Below are 22052 nucleotides of genomic sequence, written 5' to 3'. Positions count from 1 at the left end.
TTATTAAAAATAGACAGTTAATGGCTAAACCAAACTGTTTATTAACAAAATCAATGCACGTGTAAATTAATATGGGAGTTTGGCTTACTGGAAATACACTCATTATCTGGTCAATATGGCAGCAAGTGGGAAAATGCCTTACACCTATATGTGCCTGGTAAATAGAGAAGCTCACATACCAAAGACTTAGACAGTTGTGTGTACCATCTGTTACTGAAAAAGGGCACTGCTTAATAAAAAAAGAATTTTGCATGTTTTTACTTAAATGCCCGTGCAAAAATTGAGTACGTTACAGTAAGTGCTTGATATCTATTTTCAAGAGCCGCACCAGTTCCATATTCTTTCAGATAAAGTCCAAGACAATGCCTTTAACCTTCAGAGACCTTATATTAATTGAAACATGATAAAGACCATAGCCTTAAGACCATAACAGTCCCCACTCCCATGACTGATTTTTAAGGGAAGGAACTGCTGATAAACCATTATCTTGAATGATCATTTGTCATCTGCTACTCACATGAGTGCAACTCATTGATCCTAGTGAAAGGGCATAAATGTGAATTTAAGCATTATTCTCTAAGAATATACAGCACAGAAAGTGAGTGATATGATTACAGTAGGAATAGAACAGCAGAGAAACTGGGTCCAGACACCCCACTGCAGTACTGAGATAGGAACTCAGACTTCTGGTCTTTGTAGTTTCCCTTACTGCTGTTACCCTTGGCACTTGCAATGTGACTACACAGCTTCACCTGGTTCTAGTGAGAGCATCTGCATTACAAAGCCCTAGTAGGCTGTCTGGCCTGGTGCTACTCTGAGGTGCTGTATGAGGCACTAGGTCTTATCCCACATGTCCTACCGCAGCATTAAAATCTTAGTTGCATTTTAAAGCTAGCAAGAACATATCAACATAGGGAAATGAGGATTCTCAGAATACTACCAGTATGAATACGAACAAAGCACTCAAAGCCAAACCCACGTCTTCAGGACCCAGAAGCTAACCCAGATACACAGAATCACATAACAGATACGGCACCTTTGGGTCTTAATTAGTCATGAAAGTCCTGATGAGGAGGCAACACCACCAAAATAATTTTTCTGTCCAGATGTAACTAATCAGTACAAACAGTGTGTCAGTTTATATCTGCCATTATTGCTGTAAAACTGTGGGCAAGTCTGCACTCAGTCCATGAAATGTGCATTTTCATGCTATATACACTACTATGGTATTTTCCATTAGAAATGCCAAAGAATGCAACTTGCGTAAACTGTGTCAGAAAGAGTTCCATTAAATAAAAAATCACACCCTAAAGCAAACCAGGGCAGCAGCTGGCACTCACTGACAGGAGCAAGGAGGCTGCTGGTCAGGGTCTAGCAACTTGCAGCCCAGGCAAACTGCTGTCCTCCACATTTAAATTCAGAGTCAGCTTCAAGGGTGCTGACTACCATTCAGCTGAGTTTTCATGCAGTCAGACATTTGAGATATATATTCAAATGTTTCCTGGCCATCTAAGTAAGCCATCTGCAGCCTGAAGGTTCATGACATTGTGCCTTGCAGAGGGACTTTATACTTACACTACTGTGGTTTAGCTCCCATGGAAGTCTGTTCAGCTTGAAGAGAAGGGTATCTGAGGTCATCACCTCCTCCCTGAAGGATAAATGACCAACTATGAAGTCACCTACTCCTTAGTTATTCTTCCTTAGTGGCTCCATATAGAAATATGCCATCCACCATAGCAGCCAGCAGTAATGGAAGCCAGTGCTGGAACATCAAATATAATTCACTTACAAAATAACGTACAGATTAATGCACTCCTCTGTTTTATAATCAGCAAAAAATTCAACAGCATAAAAAGACAATTTTTAATTATATGATACAGGAAAAACAAAAGAAAAGAGACAGAGGTCCTTCCGTCACATCTTGAATGGTTATTTTTAAAAAGTTTTAAGATAGGAACCTGCTACTTAAGCCGTAAGTATTATAAAGGATCATCAGAGTTGGAGATGGTTTCTTGCTCCTGTTTGTTATGGATGATACATGAATAATCAAATATAAGGTCAAGTACTTGCAGATTTTCTTTTCTTAAACCAGACAGGGAGATACCTGGATGTCAAGAGCCATTCACTGTTCCGGGTCTGTCACAGAATTGGAGCTTCACAAAGCACATTTCCTTCTTGCAAAATACTTATAAGGATTATAATCACCAAGTGATTAAATTAAGCAAATGTGAAAACTAATGCAGAATTTAATTAGCAGATTAACATTCTTAACACAGGCTGTTTGCTTTACATGCAGTGTCTCTTTATCTGGAAGGGAACAAGTACATTTGGATAGTTTACCAGGGATTTTGACTAATACAGATGTAAGTAGCTGTGAGATAATCACACCTCCGCTTTTATCCTTATGTCTCTGCCCCATTCCTCCAGAAACAGGTTTTTATCATGCCCTTGGCAGACTTTAAATAAAACTTCTGTTAGAGTGATACTGCTTTGTGTTAAGTCTGTGCAGCTTAACTGAAAGAGTGATAAATGTGCAGGTGTCTATGTGATCATGACAATAGTATCAAAATAAAAAAGCTCAACTTTTTAATAAAAGCAGGAATTAGTAAGACTTCCCTTCCCTCTCTTTCTCAACTGATAATCTCTTAAAACTGAGGGCCTAAACATTAGTAGCAACATCTTTTTCTCTGTTAAGGGCTTCACAAGTCCAGGAAGGTAAAAACAATGTGCTAGCAATCTGTATGTCATGGAATTATTCTGCTTTTTAACTCTACAGATGAAACTGTAAGACTAATAACTGTGTAAGAAGGATTTTCTCTGACTGCACATCAGCAACGATACACCCTTGACAAGCAAACTGTGCTTTTTAGGGTTGACGTTTCCTACTTGAATATAAACAGATCTGAGTAATGCTATGTCCAAAATCCTGAGGGAGCTCTGCATGATCCATTCTCCCATTGAAAGCATTAACAAAACAGCTTTGATTTTACTAATGTAAAATGCACATTCCATACAAATAACACAGGCACAGGAAAGCTGTCTTGTAACTTGACCCAAGTAAACTGCCTATCCCTTTGCCTCAGTCAAATCATCTGTGACATATAGATAAAAATCTTTGAGATGCTGCCATGGGAAGTACTGTGAGAAGTGCTATTGCTGTGTGAAAGAGGATTTGTTCAGCTAAATCTCCCAGTCTCCTATAAGGCCATTTTCTCTACATGCTTCTCTACTATTGAAAGCAGCTTTTACAAAAATGATTGCATGTGATTTCTAGAAGAACTTTGCATCCACAAATATTCACAGAAGCAGTGACAATCACAGGCAACTTCTTAATGTAAAGCAAAACGTGGGTGAAGTTAGATTCAACAGATGCTATGGTACATACACTCCTCTCAGGAAAAGACAAACAGCTGTTGAGTTTTGCTTTGCGGGGCCTAGCTACACCAGCATGAGAAAGAGCATAGGAACAGATACATAAACTGCTTACTTGACTGCATTTGACAGACAGGGTACCTTTCTGGTCACAGTATCTGGGCACTTTGATGCATATTCTGTAAACTGATTTTCCCACTCCCCTCCTTCTATGCTGCAGCAGATGTACTCCAAAACCTGTTTGAACCAATTGATCTAAATGCACAGGGTTAATCATAACCAGCTGGCCCAGAATACAGCAGGCATTTAAATACCTTGTGAAAAAGCCAAAACACTAGAGTTCATTTTTTTCCCTCCTTTTCTTACTGTAGTTACTGATAAACCTTGCTTTGCTCCTACAGATGCCAGCTGGCCCTGGTGTCCTGTGGCATGAATTGTTCATGATGTTTTGCTGAAAAGGAAAATATACCAACCCACTTATCCAGAGACCATTCAAAGTTCCACATGCACCATAGCAACTCAATTTTCAGTCTTGTTTGTTCTTCTTTCCATGTTTCACCTTCCATCACAGCTGGGGTTCTGTTCCATTAGCAGCTTTCTAAGCCCTTGGAGAATGGTTAAGGGAAGGGAAAATACTTTCAGTAACTGCACACTTACATGGCTTCAGTTAGGTTTTTATTACAACACTAACATTTAAGGCTCTTTGGAGAGTCTTGGTTAGCACTAATAACAATTTGGTATAATGACAATGATATGCCAGTAAAATAATTTAAGCAAGAGATGTTACAAATGTTGACTCCCTCTCCTCAGTCCCTGGACAGAAATCTTCCAAATCCAATATGGTCAAACCAGGTAGGGGAACATCAAATCTCACAGCCATGTTCCTAGTCACTCTAAAGATCACTTGTTCTTTTGTTAGATATGCTTCAGGAATAAGGTGTAACATCCCCATTTTGGTGACTGGAAGACTGCTAAGAAAAACAGGAGATGCAGACGCAGGCTCTTGGAAGCCTCAGTAAGAATTCTCACATTTTCTGAATCAGTGTTCTAAGGCCTGGTAAGAGAAGTGGTACAACGAATCCACTACAAAAAGAGAGATGTCCATCCCAAAGTGAGTATGAGATCAAATCTTCTTACTGCATGAAAGGCATGAAGCACTGACTGCTTCAGAGAGATGAACATCAAGTTTCTTAGCCCCAGTTCTTCTGAAGTATAAGCAAGCTGCTCAGCTACTAAATTGTCTAAAGGCTAGAATTTAGCTGGTTATCTGCAGAAGCAGAACTAAATTCACTGAGAGATTTTAAAAGCCAGTACAAGTTTGGATGCATTGTGGCCTAGGGGTAAGCTGAGTGGAATTTTTCAGGATTTAAAGTTTGGAATTTCAGGGACAGATTTCAGCTAAATCTGCTTTCAGATCTATCTGTAAGGACAAATGGCCTGCAAAACATATATTATTAACATTTCTACTGGAGAAAATAATCTATCTGTTTTTTATTTCTCAAGTTAAGTTTGAAGCCTGACATTGTTAGTAAAGAATCATTGCATTTAGGATGCCAAAAAAAGAAACCATAAAAGGCAATTTTAGCTACCTTTCAAAATAAAACTACACAACTGCACAGTAAGCATCTCTTAACATTGAAATGCAGCACTTTCACAAAACTGTTAGTCAAGAAGTCATATCATATAGAGAATTTCAAGGTCCTCCCCTGGACTCAGAGAATGGTAAATCTATGCAGGAATAAGAATGGCTTCTAAGTTAATGATTTGTTTTCCATGATATGCCCCAAAAAATAACAGACAGATTTTGACTGCTATCAATGCCTGAGAACAAGGCTCTTCCGACAAAGAAAATAAGATTGGCCCACAGAAGTACTTAAAGTCAACTGACAGAGGACCATGGCTGACTTCTTCAATCTGGAGGAAGCAAAAGTCACAAGATTCCACCCAAAAGTAGTGATGACTTGTTGTCCAAGACCAGTGCAAACTGCATCCAAACAGACCAGGAAAATTCAGAGGGGAAACCAGTCTAGTGATTGAGACACACTTTTTTCTGCTCTTACTCCTTAATATCAGAACATAATGCTCTTCCAGTGTATCTACCATTTCAGGTCATGTTGAATTTACATTATAAGGCACTGTGTAACTATCATGTTCTATGAAATCCTAAATTTTTACTCAAACCTGATGCTTAAGCAGATGACATACTCCTGTAAGTAGTTCAGAATGAAAATTCTTACCACCTGAGAAAGGGTTACAGGCATTTATCCCTTGAAATTACAAATATAAGAATTTAAAAAGAGGCCATGATAATGTATCTTCTAGCAAGAAATTCGGACTGAAGAAATGGTATAATAAGCAGATAAATGTCATATATAGTAATGACTAGGTGAGATACTTATTTTAGGTAACACAAAGGTAAACATAGTCAGAATGAGTCATTAAGAACACATGACTGCAGACCTACATGCATCTCAGCTAGCAGCTGTTGCCTACTTAATTTAGCAGCTAACAAGAAAACCTGATAGTTTGTAGTGAGACAAGGATTTATCATGGGTTCCAACTTGTTATTAGATTTACTTTGCATTTGTTGAAATATTGTAATCAGCCATCAAAATGCTCTCCTGTAACTTAAAAGTATGGTAAGACATGTTACCAGTTAATAGAGTACCTATGACAAAAGGTTTCTTATTCTAGAGAATAGAGATCTGGAGTATCTGTAATGTTTTAAAATTGTTCCTCGTTGTCCTGAATTAAAAAAGGTATTTAGACAAGTCCTTAGATGACAGAAAGTCTGGACCTTAGAGAAGCCTAGAAAAGACTATATCAGAAAATTATTCAAGGATGCTATGCATCTGTAAACTTCACACAACTTCAATAAAAATGCATACTTCTGCCTTGCTTTTCAACTAGGATTCATATTTGCATAAAAAGCCTGTGGAAAAGAGTATGCCTTCATAGACTCCTGAAAAAAAACACAAAACTTAAAAATTCTGTATAAAAACCCCCAAAGACTCTTCTGTAGTTCACAGGAGCTATGAGGAAGCTCAGGATAGGTACACTTAGTTGTATAAGCAAGCAATTAAAATTACTTAACTAAGAGATACTCCTTATTGCACACACTCTGGTGGTTTCACAGTATCACCACATTACATTATGTAATGGGGAATTTCAGTAGTATTTCTTCTGCCTATGGTTTTCTCTGAAAAAAATGGTAAAAGACTCGTTGTGGAGGCATGATAGAAAACATGCAAATATCAGTGCAAATAGGATTCCAAGATGAATGACTGACATCCCGCTAATTTTCCAAGTGGGGAAAGCGAGGGAAAAGACAGATGATTTGGTTTGCTCTTGGACATAAAATCAGCAGCATGCCATTAATAGACTCTGATATTAAGTATTAAACAGTTTTTCTCATCAGCTGTTTTTCTTTGTTATATAAGTCTGCATAAAGCAACAGAGATGGGTAGCTTGTGGCATACAAGCAGATTTCAAACTGCTGAAATCTGGGCACTTCAGATAATCCTATACTCAAAATAACACTACATTTCTTCAAAATACCCATGCTCCAACAATCAAACACATTTCCAAAACTAGAACACAGTTGACCCAAATATGGAGACACTGAGATGACAATGATACAAAATGACTTTGTGACTTCTGCTGGTAAAACCAAAGCCATCATGGAAAAAAATGGGCTACTGAGTCTTTTCTTCAGTCTCTGTTCCCGTTTATCCAAAAAAGGTTAACTGTGTGAAGATAAGTGCAGAAGTAACAGAATGGCAGCCACTGAAAGACGTCTACATGACATACTATTTTAGCATCTATTATGTTGTAGGAAAGCACACACAGGAACATTACTTGCTTGTCTGCATATGTTCAGAAACAAATCAGCAGCAAAGAAAATAAAAGATAGATAAAATACTATGTCACAAGAGTGGAGTCTCCACCACTTCACCAGCTGATTTAAACTCAGAGCTGCCCACGATCAAATGAATAAAATGTCCACAGTTTTGCTCAGTTACTAGTCAGGAAAGGTCTTACTGAAGCCAATGGATTTAATTCTTATATAAAGACCAAATAAAAGCATCAAAATTTACTTATGAAGAGAAATTCAAACACTTCGTTAGTGTTTTAACCCAAAGGACTGCATTAAGAAGTAATATTTACACATTAATTTTTCAAAGTATCATTTTCATCTCTCTTGCATTCAGTAGAACTAGTAGACTTGCTGAACAAAGCTAGTTTTATTGTCTGATAATCATTTTAAAATGTTCTTAATAGCATCAAATCTAATGCAGTCAAAATACATTACCCATGCTCCAACCTTTGGTAGGTAGAAAAACATGACTCAGAAAAGGTGTTATGGTGTCCTTAAAAATTATAATCTAAGAGCCTCCTATAGTCCATCCTTTTCTGGAATGCTTAATAAGCAAAGTAACTCATAGCATACCAGACCATGCCACTTTTCACACATCTGTAGTCCATTTTAGGAGTTTAGCCCAGGAAGGGAAAAATGCACCTGAAGTATATCTCCCAAGCAGAGGAAAAATGTCCTAATCATTCCTTTTAAGTTTAATACAGGAAGTTACAATTTTACTTAAAGTGTTGACAAGTCTTGTGAAAATAAAGTTTACCTGAAAGTTTAGTTTTTATGAAAAATAAAAAACATAAGCAGAAATGGAGTTTTATTGAAAACATCTTAACTCTGCTTGTTTACTCCAATGTGCCAGCTCCACTGAAGATGGGTTTTGCACAGTCTGTGACTGAATTTCCAGTGAACATCACTGATCCTGTGTGGGATCATTTTTGGAGGACGATGGCCATGTTGGACAAGAGCAAGAGTTTGGCTACATCGCAAAAGGGACGCAAAAAGGGGAAGAAGGACTGAGAGTGCTGTACAGCTGGTGAATGATGAGGACATCTTGACCTTCGTCAGCCAGAAGCCTTGGGAGTAGCAAACAGGAATGTAGAAAAACAAGATAAGGATGCTGAGCTTTGACTGAAGAAAACATGCCAGGCTACACTTGATGGAACACATCTGGTCATTTCTTAAACAGTGAAAAGTTTTCTACCTTGAGCTAAAAATGTATAGAGCATTGTGTTTGTGCTTGTAAGATTTAATTAACCAATAGGCTTTAGGATAGCAGTAACTAACTTGTAGCCAATGAATTGTCTGGTGTATTATGGACAGAGGGTAGTGACCAATCAAATGTTAGTCTTAGGCATGTGAACAGTGTGTGAAGAATGCATGTAACCAATCAAGCCTTTTGTTTATGTGTGATCAGTTGCTAGGAGGATTTATAAACGCACTTATATCGGCAATAAAGGGATTTTGATTTCTGACTCTATCTATAGAGTTGCCAGAATCCGTGATTCTCCTCAATCCTGCACTAGGGAAAAAAAAAAAAAAAAACAACAACAACAAAAAAACAGAATCTCACCACAAGAAAAGAAGCTACAACCCATGCCCAAATGTTGAAAAAGGTAGTTAGTCTTTCTTGGATGTAGTTGTTTGTGTCTGGACAAGAGACACCTATGAAGCTCCATGATCATTACTCTCCTAGTTCAGGCTGGAATAGCGTTAATGTTTCTTTTTTTTGTAGCTAGAATAGTGCTGTGTTTTGGATTCGGTATGGGGTTTGGTATGAGAAGACTGCTGATAGCACACTGATGTGTTCAATTGTTGCTGAGATTTCAAGGACTGTCTGACTCCCCATGTCCTGCCTGGTCACAGGTGCACAAGAAGCAGGGAGGGAGCACGGCTGGAGCACTGGGCCCAGACTGGCCAAAGAAATATTCCATATCATGTGACATTATGGTCACTATATAGAGGGGGAGTAGCTGGGAAGGGGCTCTCTCTCTCACTCCCAGGACTGCAAATGCAGGATCTTGGTATTTTGGGTTCACTAGCCAGGAACAGGCTGGGCATCAGTCAGCAGGTGGTGAGCAATCGTATTGTGCTTTGCCCGTTTATACTATTATTGTCACTGTTTTATTTTATTACCATTATTAAACTGCTTTTATCTCAACCTGTGAGTCTCCCTTTACCCCTCCAATTCCCTCCCCCATTCCCAGGTGGGGGAGGGTGGGCAAGCAGCTGCATGGCATTTGCCTGCCGACCAGGTTCAAACCATGACAGTCCTTTTTGGCACCCAATGTGGGGCAGAGGGATGCAATTTGATAAGGATATTAATTGGGAGAGGTAACAGGCAAAACACAGACTGAACTCTGTTGGTGGAATGATCTTTGGAATTTCTGTAGTTGTAATTGTGGGGAAGATTTTTTTTTTTTTCTGGTGTGGTGGAGAGACTAGGGTTGGGTTTTGTGTATTGTGTCTCAGTATTTTGTCAATGTTATTTTTATTTTGGTGTGGGGAAAGTTTTTTTCCTCTTTTGGTTGGGCTTTGCATGGACAACTAAGGTGTCTGCATGCAAAGGAGGCCAGGACCTTGTGGGAAGAAGTAGCCCCTGAGCCCTCGCTGTTGTAGTTCAATGCTGGGAGGATTGCAGTATGTGGCGGTCTCCCACACCAGAGCAGCTTGGAAAGGGCTGCAGCCCGTGGGAGGGACTCATGTCAGAGAAGGTTTGTGGAGGACTGTCTCCTGTGAGAGGGGGACCATGCTGGAGCAGGGGGAAGTAGTCCCAGAAGTTCTCCCCCACTGAAGATGGAAGAAGCAGCAGCACTGACTGCACATCCCATTCCCTGTCCCCTGCATCACTGAGTGAAGAGGTAGAGATATTGGGAGCAGAGCTGAGCCCAGGAAGAAGGGAGGGGTGGGGGGAATGTGCTCTCAAGATGTGGTAATGCTTCTCACTGTCCTACTCTGTTAAGTGTTGTTGTTAGTGTCTGTAATAAATCTGTGTTCTTTTTTTCTTCACCTAACGAGTCTGCCTTTTGCCCACGACCATAACGAGTGATTTGCCCCTCCCTGTCCTATCTTGAATCCCAAGCCTGGATTATTTTTCCCCTTCTCATCGCTGTGGGGGAAAGTGGGGAGTGAGCGGCTGTGTGGTACTCAGTTGCCCTCTGAGCTCAAACCACGACAATTATGTATTCCTATCAAGTAAAGAATGTCAACTACCATCACAGTAGAAAGCAGAGGACTGTATTAATGTGAAGTGACAAGACTATTGGTCTCCTCCTTCTTCTTTTAACTCCTCCTTCAGTTAAGGTTTTAACTAAGATGAAAATCAACTCAGAATCCAAGCAAATGAGAAGGGGAAACATCCTCTTGGGTCTCTGATTCATATGCAAGCTGGAAATTAAATAAGAGAGTGGAAGAGTAAGCTTTTTTCACTAACTAGATGTCATCACTAACTGATAAGGGATTGACATAAGACCCATGAAGTTCCTGCCGTAAAACGTAATTTCAAAATGAAGACATATTGAGAAATCTAGAAAGGATATTGACCAGCGGAAATAATCCTTGCAGGAAATTAACATACAAGAATTTTGAAAGACTATAAAAGCAATTAAAAAGGAAGGTTGCTTTAAATTCCACATATCTCTTTCCATGGGTGGAGAAAAGTTTTGGGTACATGTACAGTAGGTTACATAGTTTCAAATAAAAAACAAAAATAGTTTTCATACCTTTTGAAGTCTAGAAAGCACGTAAAATTATTCCAAAGACATGCATTTTCCTGGGTTCCCCCAAATCTATCAGTCTAATCAGTTGACGTTGAAACAGAGAGGTAATGGCATCTTTAAGATGTCAGTTTTCCAGGGATTTTGCTTGTGGCTAGCCACAGAGATTTCAAAATTTATCCTTCCTTTTTCTTTTCAGAAATAAGCATCAATTTTTGAAGCTTAGCTTTGCATGTACTTTGCTAAAGGCTGAGAAATACTGACCAGTATTTCTGCCAATTTCCATCTGCTTCACGAAGTCATTAATGTTTATTTCTTTTTTTTTTTAAAAAAAAAGAAAAATGGCTAAAAACCTATGAAGAAGACATGTTAGGAAAAATTCCCAAGATTAGTGACATAACCATAACACACCAAAATTAGAAGGCAGTTGAATTAACTTCAAGTATTTGGCCCAGATCATACCGTTAGACACATATCAGTTTTACAATTTCCCATTCATGGGCACAGATAATCTCCAGGAAGCTTTTGCAGAACACATGCTTTTTCCAGAAGCTGCAGCAGTTAAATAATAAGCTAAGACAGCTGGGTTCAATTTAGGTTGCAGATTATTCATTCACTCAAAAAGATAACCACTGTTAGGCTGGGAAAAACCAGCACTGCTGCTATTACTGAACCCAGTTGCTATGTCCAGCTTTTAACTGTTTAGAGCATTAAGGAAATATTTCTAAGTGGCTACTATTTGCCAGAAATAGAAAAAAAAGTACACAAATTTCAATTCTAAACACTGACAATTCTTTCTCAAAAATCACTACTATTCTTAAAACCCCAGGTTAGTATAAATTAAAAAGATTAAAAGCAGAGGAATTTGACATTTTCAACTTTTTTGAGAACATTTTGCATATACCTCCTATATTTTACTCTGTAACTGATTTGCCATTTTCTTCCTAAAATCTTCGCAAGTGGGGGACAGACTTTGGCAAGGGACTATTATTACAGATAATGGTATAACTTTTTCTTGTTTCCCTCATAAATGCACTATAGTAGGAAATAGCAGGGTTATATGAGGGTGGGTGTAGCATCTCAATCTATTTACTTTTATTTTCCAGCTGTCTCAATTTCGGTTTCTATCTACTCCTTTCCTGTCAGAAATCTCAATTGGTTATACACTGACTTGCACAAAGGCACTACAAGATTCTTTGCCATATGTTCCATGGGATATTTGGAGAAATCTTTATTCAAATTACCAGTCCTAGTGTTTGGTATGTTTCCATGTAGGCTTAAAAGCAAAATCTCTATCTAGTTTTCAGTACAAAGTAATCATTTGCCAATTTCTGATTTTAGTGATTTTTATTTTTTTTTTGCTTTTCCATCTGAATACCAAATCCTGTTGAAATACTTAAACGACATCTTACGGTGAAATGTGTTCATCAGCTACTCACATTTCACTCCAAGCATTTCCCACATGACTAACACATAACTTCACTGATGTTTTAATTTATCAAGAGTCTATTTTAGGGTGTAGGCCTCATCCTATCAAAGGTTTCCTCAGAAACTCTTGAAAAGGCAGAGAGAGGAAATCAACCAATACTGTTGCAAGAGTATCCAACTGCTTTGTTGCAGCCTGATTTATTTATTTGTAGAAGATATTAACCAGTTTTGGAGTGACTGATTAGAAGTATTACATGGCTAAAGCACCAGTTCCACACAAATATGGGACACCTGTACCATAACATATTTTTGACTGAAACCTGAATCATGCCTTGTAAAATTTACTTCCATGATCAAAGACAAAGCGGTAGCACCACTTCCTATACGGACTGAACTTTTTGTGACAGTTTGATTTTCTTCTTTAAGAGTTTTCTCATCTTCACTACTTACTCATCTTTTATTTCTTCATGTAATCATGATAGTTACTCTCAGAATATCTCCTCTGCAAACTATGTATCTCCATGCTTGCACACTGATGACTTTTATTCAAAGCATCAATTAACAGGTCAGTATCTTAAAAATTAGAGTGCCATAAGACCATTCATGGCAAGTTGGAATATCACACCAGTGCAACTGTGACTTGCAAAGTTTCCGTATATTCAGAAATGCAAACAAATAATCCTCCCAGTATTAACTGGTTTCTGGGTCTGAATCTGAGAATTGGTTTAATTACAGTATGATAATGATTTTTTACCATACATTCTTATTTTTCAGTGTTTATGTTCTACTGGCATTTCCCTGGAAACACAATGTGTTTAACAACATCTGCAAAAGAAAAGTTTTTCAACACAGGGACATTCTCTTTTATAAAGTAGCAAGCGTATTCATGACATAAATAGGCAGTTAAATTCACATCAGTGAAAGCTCACAGGTAAGTCTTCAAAGATAAGTAACCCACATCCATTTAAACATTGTGCTTTCTCAATGCACACTAGTATTACAGCCATTAAAAGTTCATCTGTTGAAACACAATGAAAAGAATTTCTGCAAGATCCAAAAGTTTTTGAAACATTATTCACCATCTCACCATCTACAGATAGTTACAGGAGGGCCACAGCTCCATCCTTGCTTATGGCTGCAGTGGAAATAATCGTGGGAGAAAGTAAAGTTCCCTGTACACTGGTAACTTGCTGACGACTGGTTAACTGGTTGTATTACAGTAATATATTCTCAGATCCCTTGATCTTTCACAGTCTTCACATGATCCATGTCTGAAGCACCATCTTCTAGTAGACTAGGAACCAGGAGAAATGACTCAAGGGAAGAACGAGAGCCCACAGATTTAAAGGGACACAGTCAAGGCTGATAAATTCAAATGTAATTCCTTGCTTTGTATTGTCATTACAGTAGTGCCATGTCATAAGATGCTGTAGTTGTGAGAATCGTACTTCAGAAACACAGTATTTTGCCAGTAGATCTATAATCATAAGCATGTGTGTACCAAGTTGAAGAAAAAAATATGTAGAGAAAAAAGTTTCCATATACAAGCTTCTTGCAGGAAAAATGTCTTTAAAGAGCATCCAAGCAGTATAGTATCTCCCAATGAGAATCCTTCAATTCCTATTGTTCTCATTCTTTTAATTAAGCAGCCTTTGAACACTTTAAAGAAATACTGAAGTTGCCTTAAAAAAGTGTTTAATAAAGGAAGTAAGATACATGAACTGCAGAAAGGATACAAAGTTCACAAATACCTGCAGCATTACCCGATTTAAGTGCACTATTATTAAAAGGACATTTAAAACATCAAACAACAGTGCTCATAAGGCACAAAAAAAATAGTTTTAAAATCCTTTCAGGGTTAAATATTAATGATGATCTTTAAATCAAACATCCAAGAATTCAAATGCTTTCATTATTGGAATATTACACCAGCTTTTGGTAACAAAGATGCTCTTAAATATTTTAAAATTATAATAGAAATTATTAAATTTAGCATTTAAGCAAAGAGAACTGGAGACATTTCAGGCAAAATCTGGGTCTCACTAAGGTACATGAAAGTTCAGAAATGGCAAAATATTGACAACTATTTCATGACACCATCTATTCACTTTTCATGCATGCAGCACTGTAAATAAAAAATAATAATAATAACCAAAAAAAAAGGACTTTATTCCAGATGCCTTGGCTTCTTAAGAGTTGTCCATAACATCTTCTATAAAAGGCCATATGAAATGTAAGAGTTGTTTCTAAATAAATGGATAAATATAGGCCATGACAATAGTGCCATAGCACAAGACCAGCACAGCCAGACCAAGATCAGCCGAGCCCACAGCCTGTGTTCACGGGACATTATGTAACCTATGGATAAGCCATGTACAGCTTATCATACCCTGTGAATAAATACAGTCTTACTTCCAACCAGGCAAATCGAGATAATAGAAGTAGCTTGCACCACTTTATGAGCTGACCATAAATCATTTCAGGAGGGTAGGGGGTAAGACTGTCCGATAAGTGCTCACAAGCCATAATTTCTCTGATCAGGTGACCTCCGGCACGTGATCTGTTGCCTGTGCCTCCTGGGACACTGCAATAGCAGCGTTATGTAAGCACTGTAATACTCTTAAATCAACTGGAAAAGCCCAGATACACAGTAAAGCACAGCTCCCTTGCCCCTCTCCTCCCTCAGTGCTTATAACTGATGGCAACTGAAATTTGTTAAGTGAGGGCCTGACTTGATGATGCACTGAAGTCACTAAGCAGCTCCCAGCTGCTTGCCTGGGGCTCAGGGTCCAACCCCAATGGCTCCCACAGCACAGTGTTCTCTGCGGGGGGATGTAGTGCAGCTCCCTGATCATCATCCCTCCACCACAAGCTGCCCCACAGCACACCAAACACAGGCAAGTGGGGCACTCACAGTGCAAGACACAAGAGATAAACTGCATACAGGCACTGATGTTGCAAGAATCAAAGGTGCCACCTTTAGGATTTTCCTAACAACTGCTGAAACACGCTGACATGCTTCTCTGCACCCTAAAAACAGACCCATGCAAACAACCAGTGTGGTTCTTTGAAGAATGAGTTTAAAGGAGTTCAGTATAGTTGCTTTAAGTCCTAGCGGGAGACAATGTGTTAATTAGTGCTACTGACACAGCCTCAATGGCATTTTTTGACTACTTGGAGATGAGAACAGTGACAAACCCTCTACAGCTAAAACATGTTCTAAGTACAGCTCATCAGGAACTGAATGACTTGTGTCTCTTAGAAAAATAACGGAGAATTTTTTCTGCTGTTGTTGTCTCAGAGTTTCTCTCTGTTTGAGCCAAACACCAATTAAAAGGAGTACAACTTTTTCTTGAATGGACAGACAGAATGATTCAGCTCTGATCCAGCAATGATGGCTTCTTCCTATCCTCTATCTCTGCAACATGTGAACCAGCCATAACCCCTGCCAGGGAGCCTCCAGATCCAAGATAACCCAAACCATCTTGCACTTTTAGTCACAGATGTTCCTCATTTAGCACCCAACAGTCAGCCACAACAGCAATTTAAGCAGGAGCCAGAGCCAAGGTTTCTGGCTGAGACTGTAACAAATCTTCCTTCATTTGTATGCATATAAAAATTAATGGATTTCTTTATATTGAAAAAGTGATATATAATTTCAAAATATGGTTTTGAATGTGATTTTTTTTTCATCTCTAGCCAGAAGTGTCAAGACAGACAAAGTGTTCTAGAGATCTCATTTTTGCTTGGCGAATCCTTGCAGGAACCAGTGTTTATCAGACTGCAAATTCCCAAGTGCTTCTGCTTCCAAGCTATTAATAGTGAGAAGGTGAAGCAATAGCAAGGATAAGAAATTGTAGCTGTGTTCTCTGTACCCTAAAAATGCCATATCCAAACAGCAATGTTTTATTAACTGTTTATTCCTTTGCAAGAGTGTGAGGTTTAAATGGAAAATACTACTGAACAATACACTTACACTGATGATGCCCCTCAGGCAGACTCAGTTCACATCACTATTCGAAGCACTAGCCACTCCTCTGGTTAACACAGAGAATATAAAAAATATTAGTACCCATTTTTTAATGTAATAAAATGCCAGTTAAATAACTGTCCCTAAGCCATTTTTTGGCTACTAGTGGATATTCAGATCCCCACACTGTGTGTCTGTGCTACCAGGCTCACAAGGTACAATAGAGACAGACCCTGGCATGAGATGCCTGGGGAAGTTGGTAACGAAATAAAAATGCCTTCATTTCTAACCAGCCCACACTCAGTCTAAGACTGATCTCCCCATCACTGAAGACAAGTACAATTTTCCCCACCACTTTCAATTACAGAAGGGATCCAGCCTTACAAGACAATAACAGTCTTTTCCATTTCTTGGCTCTTGTGACAAGCAAGAAGCCAACTGATGATCACAGGTTATTTTGAATGACTGCAGACGTACTGCTGATGTCTGGCACAAAGACTTTAGGGACTGAGAGCTCAAAGTCTTTCAGACTCACAGCCCAAGCTTAACTCTGAATTATCCTAAAATACCACACATGCTCATGCTGAGCCAAGCGAGTGCTTTTCTAGGAGCCATCTACAAAAACCTGTTTGGTACCTTGCACAATGTGCATGCATACGGGACTTCCACAACTGAGAAATTCTCACTGCTGTCTCCTAGCTCTTCAATCCATCAGCAGCTGAAAATTCATTTCAGCAGCATAACACTCCTGGTTACAAATTTTTTTATAATCCCTAGTGACAACTTATTTCTGTCAAAGACATGCATCATTTAGACATTAGGATCTAGAATGACAGGGGCACTCTCACCACTGAGATCACCCAAGTTGCCTTAAACATCCCTGTAGACTTCCAGCAAAGAAATCCTGAGATATGTGTCCAATGCATCACTGCTTCCATCAAACCCATCAGCCAGTTTCCACAAGGTGGCAAGGCAGAGAACAGGCTGTTGTGAATTCTTCAATTCACTCCGAACTACTGGCAACAGTCTGCACTGATAAATAAGTGAAGAGAGATGGTATATATAACATAAGCACTCAGAATAGCCTCTTTCCTTTCCCATTACATCCGAGTTTCACCTCCTTCCTCGTGAGAGATGATGCTAAAAGTTAAACCATACTTCTGTTAGTAGAACTCTGCCAGGCCTTTGGGCTGGCTGTGACAATGTTATTCCCACCTTCCACATCTCTCTGTGGTTGCCTTTCAGCCAAGAAAGAACAGGATAAACAATTAAGCAAATTTCTGTTTCATTTTTTTCTCCTTTTAGCCTGCAAATTAAAAATTAATAAAAATTAAACCCACAAGTACTTGGCTGAAACTCTGGATTTCCCCACCAAAACAAGTATTTGTCACCATTGGAAATTTTGCTCATCTAGTAGGCAACTGATGCTGCTATTTTTAAAAAAAAAATCTCTTAGTGGAAAAAAGTAAATAGAAAATAAACCTTTTGTCTGCTGCTGAAAATAGTGACTGTTTTTCACTAGTTCAACAGTACAAATCAGCTCAGTTCTTGTTTTGTTGTTAAAACTATTCCTCTGTGTACTTGTTTAAGATAAATTTATATGAATGCCATCAAAAATGAAAATGAGCTCTACAGAAGTTACTATAACAAGACTGAAGAACAAAAACAGTGAATTCCACATTGATAGAAGGAATTCAAGTTCCTATTAAGGTTCACTGGACTTTACCACCATGGCAAGAATTAATCTTAAATGATACTACTGCTATTACATACTATTACTATGACCAGCTTATTTCAACAAGGTTACATGTTTTTAGAGAAAAACAGATGTCATATTGATACTTCTGTGAACACTATTTTCCTGAAGGCTTGTGTCTTTATACACCACCAAACCAGATACATGAACAGTATCGGATTTGTCTTCCACCACCTTATTGCAACATGATTATGCCAAGATGGACTTCTCAAAAATTCTGAACTTCTTTTCTTCTCTTAGCATGTCTTGTTAATTTCTGCAAATTAGGATTTTTTTCAATGCCTCTTCAAGACTAGTATCAGGAGAGTTCAAAGGCAAGATGGAACACAGAAATACAGACAAGATTTCCTTCAGTCTCCTTGTAGTTTGACACTTAGAATATTTCTGAATGTAAAAGGGATATAAACTAAAGAGTGCTCTGCTGGAACAAAGGTAAAAGTAGACTACAGTCAAGCTTCTCCACAAAGAGCTTTTTCATAGGCTGAAATAAAACAAAAGCAAGAGCTGACTGTAAGTGCAGCTTCCCTTTAAGGAGAGGTCACAGGGGAGCAGTACGGTCAGGGACACCAACACACAACACACTCTATACTGGAAAGCACAGACTTGGACTGAATGTGACAAACAGGGATCACTGTTCCAACATCACTGATCTCTGCACAAGTAAGCACAAAGGCAAGAACACTGGAAGACTCATTTTTCAAATCAGCAGTGTTCTGGGGAAGCCTAGAAGAAATGTGACCTTGTAAAGTCCCACAGACAGGCACCATTAACATACTGATGCAAATTTCAGGTCAGTACAGGCTTCTCAGCTTCTTTTTCAGAATCTTCTGTAATTCCTCAGTTACCAAAACTCAAACGAAATATATTTATGTAGTCTTATCCATTGTTGTGGTTTGAACCTGGTCGACAGCCAACCACCACACAGCCACTCTCTCTCCCTTCTCTTCCGGCAATGAGAAGGGACAGAGAGCCAGGCTTGGGGTTCAAGATAGGACTGGGATGGGGAAAATCACCCTTTATGGTCACGAGCAAAAGGCAGACTCGTTAGGGGAAGAAAAAAAAAAACATACATTTATTACAGACACTAACAACACATAACAGAGTAGGACAGTGAGAAGCATTGCCACATCTTGAGAACACCTTCCCCCCACCCCTCCCTTCTTCCCGGGCTCAGCTCTGCTCCCGATATCTCTACCTCCTCCTCCCCCAGTGGCGCAGGGGCAGGGAATGGGGGGTGCAGTCAGTGCTGCCACTTCCTTTATTTTCGGTGGGGGGAGCTTCTGGAACTTCTTCCCCCTGCTCCATCATGGTCCCCCTCTCACAGGAGACAGTCCTCCACAAACTTTCTCCGACATGAGTTCCTCCCACGGACCGCAGCGTTTCCCACACTGCTCTGGTGTGGGTCAGTAACTTTCTCCGACTGGATTCTCTCCCACGGCTGCAGTCCTTCCCGAGCTGCTCCGGCGTGGGACTCCCCCGCATGCTGCAATCCTCCCAGCGCTGAATTACAGCAGCGAGGCTACCTTTTCCCATGAGAACCCGGCCTTCTTCGGGCACAGCACCTTGATAATCCAGGTGGAAGCCACAGGCCATAAATCAATGTCTGTTCCACTGCAGATCTTCATGGGTAGCAGGGGGGGGCCACCCTGCTGTCTCACCACAGGATACAGGGGGTTCTCTGCTCTGGCACAACTCCCCTTCCTTTCTTCCTCCGTTCCTTCACTGACCTTGGTGTTCACACAGCTGCAGCAACTCCTCCTCACAAGTCCGACTGCTCGTCACCACGTCCCTTCTTAAATACGTTATCGCAGAGGTGTAGCCGATTGGCTCCATTTCCCAAACAGAAGTGGAGCTGACTTGGAGCTGGGGGAGCTTCGAGAAGCTTCTCACAGGGGGCCGCCCCTATAGCCCCTCCCCTGCCACCAAAAAACTCCACCACTCACTCAACCCAGGACATCCATAAAGTCAACAAATCAATGCACTTATTTTTACTGTCTCATTTGAAAACTCCCTTGACAAATCCAGTAACCTTTTTTTCTCTTCCTCTACCTACGGACTGCAATAAATCAGAACTCATTTAACCTTTAGTTCACTGATAATTATCTACTTGGCATTGCAAGTACCTAAATCTCAAGCATGCACACTGAGATATGGCTATTTTGAACTTGACTGAAATGTCAGTGGGACTTTATATAAAGTTACATTACAAAGTTATTTAATCGAGGCTGTTGAACTTCCAAAACACCCTGCAAATCACTTCCCCTTGTGTCTTAATCAGATACACTATTCCTGCAAAACACAATTATCCTGAATTTTCCATACAGATCCACTTTCTTCAGATTCCCTTTGTAGACCTCTACATAGTTTGGGAGGGAGAAAAGCAGAGAAAATATAATAAGCTTAAAAGCCTTGAACAATGAATGATGCCTTTGGCAGTGCTAGATTCTGAAGAGGTTAGTCCTCAAAAGCAGTTTAAAATTATTTACTAATTTAAGTTGATTTTGAGCTGGCTGCAGACTAAAAGCATGCAATACAAGAGGTACCGTGGCTTAGCTGTGCTGTGGCATTTTGATAATGAGCATCACTGAATGTGTCAGAGCCTGAGATGTGTCAGAACTTTAGCCATCATGACATCACAAAGACACTCTCATTGCACAAAACAAAACTGAAAGACCAATTGTTGGTGCAATTTGGACTGTACAGTCAAAAGTATTTGTGTATTACCATGCATGACTCATTTCTTAACTGTTTACCACCATTTCCTAAAGTCACTTGTGTGAACATGAAGGGGATTATTGTGGTGTGTCAGCATTTCCTATAAAGACTGTATCCGCATCTGGAAATCCCCATCAGTATTTTTCCTCCCTCAGATCAATTCTAAAAAGGTATATTTTTTAACACCAGCATCTGTGTTTTGAATGTCTGTGTTTCTCTCTTTTAGACAGCTTACAGTGGAAACTTAAATTTTCAAGAGGGTTTTTTTTCTGTTACAATGAAAAAGCCATTATTTATATGAAATAACTTAATATCCTTTTTTTTTTTTTTTTTTTTAGGAAAATTAAATTCCCAGTTCTCATATTTGCATATCTAGAGAGCTTCCACAGGGGGTCCTGAGAAGGATAATATATACTTTTATTTTTTAAAATGCTGGTGAGGCTGCATCTACCAGTCTCGTCTACTGATCCTCACGGTTGTGCTCATCTTCAACCTGATTTTGTCTCTTGAACACAGTGCTTTCCGTAGTGGTACTCTACCAAACCCTTCTCCTTTTTTCCCCCCCAACAGTAATTCTGGCTACCACTTGCATTCCTGATGCTGAGGAGTCCCTCAGCCATCTGAATTTGAACTGAATTTGCTGACTGAGGCAGCATCAGGGCTTCAGGGAAAGGCCCAAAGGATGTGGTCCTCTCTGCTACTATGAAAAGAGGGACATAATTTCTCACCAGGTAAGCTCCCATGCTCTTACAACACTATGCCCTAGTTGCTCACAAGTAGGCTGTGGTTTGCAGTGTCATTCACTGGATGTCTCTCTTGCTTTCAGAGCCTTTCACTTCTAAATGACATCTTCTACCCTAAGAAACTGAACCTGCTTAAGAAAGAACAGCAGACAGTCAATGACACCCTGGCTTCAAAAATGCTTGCAAATGCAAACTGAAACTTCTGTGTCCCAGTCAAATGCTTATAAGGACTTTCTGTCTACATCCTCTATGTCCCATGGATAAATGTTGCAGTCTATTAACACTTGACAAAAATTTTGTGAAAATCTGTAGCTCTCAGCAAAAATTGCTCCATTCTACAGCTGGTGTTAAAGCATTTCTCCTGTATTACTGGTTCTTTTTAGCAAGAACCATCTCTACAGGACAGATCAGTCAGTGGCCTCACTAGCAAAAACAAGAAACACTGGATTTGGAACATATCAGTGAGGATCAGAAAGGAAAAACA

General features: G+C 39.4%; 1 protein-coding gene across 5 annotated transcripts in view; it reads right to left on the bottom strand.

The window, feature by feature from the left end:
• The window catches only part of SH3GL2 (SH3 domain containing GRB2 like 2, endophilin A1), a 105147-nt gene that overhangs the window by 56064 nt on the left and 27031 nt on the right, over positions 1 to 22052 (bottom strand). The window contains exon 1 of one of the 5 annotated variants that reach the window (XM_033004222.1): positions 1576 to 1653. The exons of the other annotated variants lie outside the window; for them this stretch is intronic. Within the exon in view, the coding sequence (XP_032860113.1) occupies positions 1576 to 1638 (63 nt within the window). The 5' untranslated portion in view covers positions 1639 to 1653. Of the gene's footprint in view, positions 1 to 1575; positions 1654 to 22052 lie in introns of those variants that run through there. 5 annotated transcript variants of the gene reach the window in all.

This window comes from Tyto alba, unplaced genomic scaffold (genome assembly GCF_018691265.1).
Source record: "Tyto alba isolate M040663 unplaced genomic scaffold, T.alba_DEE_v4.0 Super-Scaffold_42, whole genome shotgun sequence".
Classification (NCBI taxonomy): domain Eukaryota; kingdom Metazoa; phylum Chordata; class Aves; order Strigiformes; family Tytonidae; genus Tyto; species Tyto alba.
The sequence above is the reverse complement of the archived record's forward strand: the minus strand, read 5'-3'. Positions and strand labels throughout refer to the sequence as shown.